The sequence below is a fragment of the Littorina saxatilis genome, unplaced genomic scaffold (genome assembly GCF_037325665.1).
Source record: "Littorina saxatilis isolate snail1 unplaced genomic scaffold, US_GU_Lsax_2.0 scaffold_813, whole genome shotgun sequence".
Taxonomy (NCBI): domain Eukaryota; kingdom Metazoa; phylum Mollusca; class Gastropoda; order Littorinimorpha; family Littorinidae; genus Littorina; species Littorina saxatilis.
In genome coordinates, this window is record NW_027128528.1 from 1672 (window position 1) to 9841 (window position 8170).

The 8170-nt window shown below is 51.1% G+C and overlaps 1 protein-coding gene across 1 annotated transcript; it reads right to left on the reverse strand.

Annotated features, from left to right (window-relative positions):
• Nucleotides 1-3542: 3542 nt before the first annotated feature.
• LOC138956884 (ribonucleoside-diphosphate reductase small subunit-like) lies at nucleotides 3543-4700 on the reverse strand. Its single transcript, XM_070328099.1, has one exon. The coding sequence runs from the start codon at nucleotides 4698-4700 to the stop codon at nucleotides 3543-3545; it is 1158 nt and encodes a 385-aa protein (XP_070184200.1).
• Nucleotides 4701-8170: the final 3470 nt, after the last annotated feature.

Sequence of the window (8170 nt, forward strand, 5' to 3'; positions counted from 1 at the left end):
GGTAAGGGAAGCGGTGTTGTGTACAGGCGTCTCAGTGGTTAGTCGAGACTATCTAAAATGAGGTCTCGGCGACGACTGTTGTTGTTAATCTGTTACTTTGATGCCGACAGCTCTGTCTGTCTGTCTGTCTGTCATTCTGTCTCTCTCTCTACCCCGCCCCCCCCCCCCCCCCTCTCTCTTTCTCATATTAGCCAAATATATGCTGTGCATAGTATATTCTGAACATATTTTTGTTGTACTATTGCTACATGTTCGATTGCTACCAGCTTGTACTTATAATTACTTGCATAGTATGCATTTGATTTTATGAATAACCACATATGTATGCTCTTCATGCCTCATCTTCATCATCATCATCATCATCATCATCATCATCATCGTCATCTTTATCATCACGTGCTGAAGTTTTCTGACCTCCTTTTGTTGGTAAACTTTTTTATCTTTTTAATTTTTAATTTTTCAATGTTATCATTGTGTGTCTGTGCGTCCCAAGGACAGATTGTAAGAAAAGGCGTAGCCTTAAATCTTAAATCTCTCTCTCCTCAAGTGTAGTTGAAGAGAGAGATTGTAGCTGCCTTCGAGGTGTACCTCAGTTTGATGCCCTTGGCCAACAGGGGCTCGTTGACAAAATACTCGGTGTGCCCCTCGACGCTCCCGTACGCTTTGTAGCGGTGGTTGGCGTTCACCTTGATGAATACGTCCTTGAGGTTGACAAAAACGATGTTTCCCGAGGTCAGGTCGGTCAGGAGATCGCAGGCAGTCAGCGCCTTGTAGGTAGTAAAGCTCGCCACCAGGGTGTCTGTGTTAGAGGAGGGAACCGGCCTCATGGGCTGCTTGGAACTATCTTCGCCGGATGAGGAAAAAGATGCGGCCTTCTTCTTGAACTTCTTCTGGGGTGCATCGGTTTGCATCTCGGCGTCCTTAGAGACAGGTTTGTGTTTTTCTGCTTCCCGAGCAGGAACAACCTCGGCAACAACTTCAGGCATGGTAGCGGTGGCGGCGGCGTCTTGAAGGGCAACTTCGGTGTCAGACATGATGGCTGGTAGAGCGTAGGCTTTTTTGTAGAGCTGGTGAAAGAGGAGATGTCAGTACTCTGGCTTGCAGTGAGAGCAAATGACTTGAGACCGGCTAGCCTCCCAGTTAAATAGTGTTTGTAGCCACTGGAGCGAGGTCTGTCATATCAGACCGGGGTTTGTAGTATCAGATTGGGGTCTGTAGTTATCTATCAGAGCGAGGTATGTTGTAGGCCTGAGGTCTGTGGTTTTAGAGCGGCCTCTGTTGCACGGAGCGAGGTCTGTAGTTTCCTCAGGCTGCTCGCAACTGCCTCCGCGGTAAACAATTTTAGGTTTTTGACCACCACGTTATCTGCAAAGGCACATGCGTGACGTTTTGGGGAGAAATGAGTCAGAAATGCCGTGTGGGTCTTGAACTGGCCGCCGCAGTTGTTACAAAGGAACGGGTAAGGATCTGTGGGCAAGTCTTCGTCCATAACCGAGATGATTTATGATTCAAGATCTTACTCTCGGCATCTCTCCCAACAAATACTCCTCCCCCTTGATCACAGCTTAGACAAGAATTGAGCCGGCACGTAGGTGTACACATACTCCCCCATGGTCTTGTCCCGCACATGCACGTACCCGTCCATACTGGCTGCACGGTGCATGTATATACCTTCGGTAGTGTTGTCAAAGACACCGTCGTCACCCTTCAACCACTCTTTCATCTCGTTTAATTCGGGTCTCGTGAGGCGCTTTGAATGCGGGTTCTGGGGATCAACCGTGGTCAGAACCACCTCGTCGTCCTCGATGTACTTGTACCCGATGATGGTGTAAGTCGTCTTATGGTCGCGTTTGAACGCTTTGTCCTTGATGACGATACCCATGGGGTGGATTTTAGGCTCTTTTTCTCGCTTGATTATTTGTTGTTGGTGCTCGACGATCCTTTCTAATCTAATACGTCTCTTGCGCTTGGACAAACAAGCCCGACACTGCTTCGGAGACCTACCGACATTCCCGAGGAGGCGTAAACTCCTCCTGATCACGATTTCTGACCCGCAGGTGTTACACAACACCATGTTAGAAGAGAAGGCTCTGTTGGGTGCCACTCACAAGTTCTATTCGCTGATGTTTGGGTTACAGTGGAGGTACGAGAACCGTTTGAAGAACGTAGCGGCTAAGAACCCGGAATCTGTCTCTTCAATAAATATCTCCACCGAAGACCCCCTATTGATGTTTAAAATGCCCATCGGGCACACCAAACGCAGCAAGATAAAACCCCACAAGACCAATCAGTTAGCGGTCAAGGCTTCCCTCAAGAGGCTCAAACGGTTGCTGGACGTGAAGCCGCCGGTTACCCACGGGAAGATCGTGAAGCTGATGGGCATAATGGATATACCCGAAGAGAAGTACGCGGCGATGCGCATGAACATCATGATGAGACGGTACTTCACGGCGAGCATGAAGGTGTTCACCGAGGAGACTTTCAAGAAGCATTTCTTCAACATGTCCCCGCCCTTTAGGCCTCCCAACACGGTCAACGTCACGTGGGAACGGGAACTCAAGGGTCTCATGAAGACCACTCTAGACTCAGACGGTTTGCTCGTGAAGCGACCCACGGAGCGGTTAACGGCCATCATCAACTATTGCGGGCCGGTCATCAACGGTGCCTACAAGGACCTGGACGTTCACGTGCCTGGCCAGAGCGTCGAGGAAGCGTTCGTCCAGCGGGTCAACCGGTACAACGGATATGCCGCGCTCGTCAACAACCTGTCGGCATATGCGCGCCTTAACGCGTCTTCATTGATCTTTACCTACTTCAAGAGAGCCAACGAGACCACCCCATTCAACACGATTTTTACTACCCTCGTGGACACAAAATCGAGCGCAGACGTCGAGCGGGCGTTGCTCAATTACCTACTCGGGGACAGAGTTGACATTGACACCGACGTGGCCACCAGGGACCCTTACAACATCGTGTCGTTCGGGGGCTTTCCCTACGACCAGGTCAGGCCTGCTCTACGGGCAGAGTACGTGCTTCTCAAGCTGCTCTTCTACCTGAGCGTGCGCTTTGGGTTCAACATAGAAGACACCTACAGACGCAAATACCTCGAGGGCCACCCTTTTACCATAGACAACGTTTTACAACTCTTCCCTGGTATCATGACCATCATGTTTTATCTTATCAACACCGTCAAGGACAAAGAGGGGATGACGTACGTGACAGACCTCAATGACAAGCTGCGGTCGCTCATGTCGACAAAAAGACACTTCGGGGACAGACAAGAGACCATAGAGACGCATAAACAGATATCGGGGGCGACAGAGAAACTGGCCTTGAGGTGTATAGACGTGCTAGTAACCGACCCTTCCTCTCACGCTACAATTACGGGGTATTGCAACCTGCTGTTCTTGCGCAGCGGTTTGAAAAAAACAGCAGTTTGACCAGGGACGCTTCTGGGGTCATACAAAAAAACAAATAGGGTTTTATTTAGACATGTGGGGTTTTATTTTCAGACATCATCATTTTGGACTTGAGAGGCTGTTTCAGATATCATCACTGATGATATCAAAGGTAGACGCTTCCTCCCCCGAAGGACTGTCCTTCCTGTATTCAGAGACCCTTTTGGCAAAGAAGTCGGTACGCCCGTCCATACCGAGGTTCTGCATGAACCTGAAGGGGTTATCCACGTTATACATGGGCTCGTAATTGAGCTGCATCAGGGTCTGGTCTCCGAGGAACCTGGCGTACTGCATCAGCATCTCCGGGGTCATGCCAGGGAACTTGTTGCCGTCAAACGCCTCGATGACAAACTCGTGGTCAGCTTCGATTGCTTCCGCGATCATGCTTTGAACCGTCTCCTGCGACAGCTTGGTCTCCTCGGGGAAGTAGTTGTTGTACACTGTGATGCCCGCATCACCGTGCATGCCCTCGTCTCTGGCGATAAACTCGTTGCTGAAGAAGAACCCTTCGAGGGGCAGATTCTTCTCGGAAAGCATCCAATAGATGATGGCGAAGATGACCGGGAATAGCAGACACTCAACGATGAGGAACGCCACTATGACCTGAGCTAGCCCGTCGGCCTCGTTGAGCCACTTCTTGGCCCAGTCCACCTTTCGCTTGATGGCCTTCATGTCGAGGGCGGCTCTGAAGATGGCTTTTTTTTCCTCGGGGTCCTTGATATACGCGTCAACCATTTTGCTGTACACCTCGTTGTGAACGTTCTCTTGGGCCTCTTGCATCATGTACATAAACTTGGCCTCTAGGGTCGGCATGTTCTTCAAGAGGTTGGTGAAGATGTTCTCGTTGACTATAGAGTCGGCCACGCTGAAGAACCCCATGATATACTTCATGATACGCTTGTGAGGGTCGGACAGAGAGTCGTAATCGTCCTTCTCGAACGATACATCCCCCGGGGTCCAGAAGCACGCCCTTTGTTTTATGTACTCTGCCCAGATGTCTTTGAGCTTGATGGGGAGTAGCGTGTGGCGTTCCTCGTCTTCCTCCCAGAATTCCGGTTTGAGCTCCCGGAGCAACTTTAGCTCTTTGATCTTGTACATCTCCCGCTCAACGAAATCGTTGGTTGTGTGGTTGGGGTTGTCCTTGACGGCATCGAGGAGCATAGAAACCGGGTATTGTTTGAGTTGCTCGACCAGTTCCGCCCTGACGGGCCCGTTGGGCAGGCTCTTGACATATTCTGCCATAGTGGATCTGTTCAGAATTGTCTGCTCCTCGAATGAATATCCTTGAATGAATATTCCTCGAGTGATCCGAGTCTTTATATACAAGTTTAATACAACAGAGTTCAATCTACAACAGAGTTCGATCCTAATACAACAGACATCACTCTCAGCCCGTAGTCTGTTGTTGTATCGAATATACCCCAAATCACTACAGACCTAGCGCCAGTCCGATCATGGGTAGAAGCAGTAAGCTGTCGCCAGTGCGCGCTGTCATGTTCTGGAATGGCGACTATTCTAACCCGCTGGTAAGGTTGGGTATGCACGAGTACGTGTTCAAACCCCTCAAGCTAGCATTTCCGACAAACGAGAACAACTACAGACACGCCGTAGACGTATTAATGGACTACGTGATGATGACCACACTGTACTTCGAAGAACATCTAGTACAGTTATTAGACACGGCCAAGCAGACACAGAGCGCCATGCGGACACAGAGCGCCCTGCGATCACCGAGCGCCAAACCCCCGGGGAAACCCTTCTGGAAGATGGCCGTCAAGTACTACACCCTCACGGTCGAGGCTATGGCCGCCACGAAATCAATGTCCATGTCTCAACACGTAGCCTCTGCGGCTAGTTTTGATGACATCATTCCCAACCCCGTGATGCCCATTGATCAACTAGCATATACAGAAAGCACCCTGAGGTTCTTACATGACCTGTCCTACAGGCTGTTTCACGAGAACCCCGTGTTTCTGACGAGGTTGCTCGTTAAGTACATGAAGGACGCTACGGAAGACGCTCGTAACATCCACGTGTGCAACCTGCTGTACTCTCTGGTCAAGTCTCACAAGGCGAGATTTTCAGTCAACCTTATTGTTGGGGCGCGACCTTTACCCCCGGGTATAATGTGCTTTGGCCGCAGGAACGTGAACGTAAAGCGCATTCTAGACCTCTTCACGGTCAAGATGTGCCCATTTTGCTGCAGGCCGGTCAACGTCGCGGTCAAAAAGAAGTCGTCCGCGGGAGGAGCTCACAGGTCGCAAATCTTTACTGACGACTACACCCAAGAACCCCTGTACTGCGTGGAGAAGAACCACAGAGGCATCATCTCGTACCCGCTGGTCTCTTACGACGGTGACGAGTTTTACATTAACGAGCTCGAGTGGACCATCAACGGCGGGTTTTCACGGGTGTTCACCGTTTCCCAGCAGGGTGGCAAAGCTCGCATGGTCATACTCAACAAGCAGACCCGGGCCATCTTGTACGTGCCAGTGGAGACAGATGCGGGACAGTGCGGAGACACGTGTTTGATTTGCAAATAAAACCCACAAGTAGTTTTCACTTTTTTTATTGTGTTTATGATTACTTAACGGGTAAGGGGCACCTGCAATTGGTCCCGATCCAAGGGGGGGTACAGTGAGTGACCTGTTCCGTCCTCAGGTTAGCGATGCGCGTGTCTGCCAGGGGTGTATGAGCAATCCCGAGGTACAGGCTCATGACGAGGCACGTGGTCATGTCGTCTGTAGTCGCTTTGTTGAGCTTCCCCGTGTACTTCCTGTCCTTGTAATGGAAGTTCTTGATCTCTTGCACAAGATGCTCGAGGGTGCATATGTCTCTCGAGTAAGCCCCGTGCTCTGCCGTGGACGCCACCCTGAAGTGAGTCTTGTGCCTGTTGTTCAAAAAAGACACGATCGTACTGAATATATGCTTCTTCCTGACCCCGAGGTTGTAGCCGTACGACAGGTTGCGGCCGGCGTAGACGTCCACGTAGTTGAAGAACTCGCATTGACGGTTGGTAACCACTCCTCGGGCATGCAGGTTTACCCATGTGTTGTAATAAGACCTGACGGCGTCCGGGTTGCTGTTGCGCTCGAGGGCCACGAAGAAGTAGCATTTTTCCCCTTGGGACCTGTTCACGATGGTGGTCACGCATTTGACGTACATCTCTTCCATGATAGACCCGACTCTCCCTAGGTCCCCGTGGGTAACCAGCTTCCTGTCTACAAAGCATAGCGTGACGTGGTTCCCACGGCCAATCCTGACGCACGTGATGGCTATCGCAGACTGCTCAGATGGGTGGTATGCCGGGTCCATGTAGATCCAGTAACACGCCTTACCGTCAGAAGGCAAGTCTTGCAACCTGACGTGGGTCAGAGGGTCGCTCAGGTGGTCTACAAAGGGCTTGGAAAACACTGCTCGTGTGGCGTCGTCGTTGGCAGAGTCATAGCGGCCGTGCTCGACGTCCTCTGGCCGGATGACACCCAGCTCGTTCTCGTAGGACGCTTCCGTGCGTGTAATCACTCCCTCGAAGCTCTTGTTGGCCTCGTCGTAGGTAATGTACCTTGGAGCCAGCATCTTCCTGTAGCACCCTGTGTGAGACGCGCTGTACTGCACGTGCAGCCTGTCGAGACAAAAGTAGCACAGCCTGTACAGGTTGATCGAGCTGCATTTGGTGGCCATGTTGACCACGATGTTGAGTAGAGCGTCCTTCTTGTTGGAGATGGGGCTGGACAAGAACCCGATCTTGGTGTGCATGCGTTGGATCATGGCGTTGATGACCGTGTACGAGTCTTCGGAGACGCACAGAGCTTCGTCCAGAAACCCGATATCCGGATCATTGCCCCTGAGAGACGCCGGTCTGCACGCAGAGGCATACTTGAGCCTACTGCTCGACCCGTTTTTGAAGACCAGGATGAGACTGTCTTCGTGCTTGAGCATGTGGTACCCGTAGGTCGTGGCTGGGAAAGTTGCCAAGAGAGTGTTTTCTATATCGTCCTTGGTGGTACAGACCAGACTCCTCGTGTGAGCCATGGCCAGTATCTCGCAGTTCTTGAAGGTGATCAGCGCCACGGCTATAGCGAGCTTGATACACCGTGTCTTTCCTAACCCACGGGGAATGATGCACATGTACTGCTTGCCCGTGTACTTGTGCCTCATGCGGTCTACCGATGCCGCTGGGAAGCCTAGATACGTGTCATTGCACCCGAGCATCATGGCCTTCAGTAGCTCTTCGGACGTCTTGTACATGGCGTAGAAAAAGCAAACCTCATAGAAGACAGACTTCTGGAACATCTGGTGAGTCGTAATTTCGTTCTCCATGGCATCCTCGTGGATGCGATTGAGAAACGTGACAAACGGCTGCATGTCCTCGAGGGTCTTTTTAAGCTTAGCCATACCACCCTCGTGCTTTCCGCAGGTCTCTGTCAGAGGTCCGTACAGGTCATCCCGAAACCTGTCGTCCTCGTCATCTAGTACCAGATACGGGTTGTGGGTAAAAAACAGATTGTTGCTCTGTCTACCCTTCGGGGTATCAAAGATCAACCTTTTATATATGTACGCGTCTGCCTTCTTGGTCAGTAAATCTACCCACTCATCATCATCATCTCCCGCAGGACCCCATAGCCCACCGTGAGTCAAGTAGATGTCGAACGAACACTTATTCGGGGTAGTGATCAACATCGTGCAGTCTGTCGTACTGGGTCTTCTTGACC

What these genes read in the sequence shown, in the direction of transcription:
- LOC138956884 (XM_070328099.1), bottom strand. Translation starts at nt 4,700, where the DNA reads ATGGCAGAATATGTCAAGAGCCTGCCCAACGGGCCCGTCAGGGCGGAA.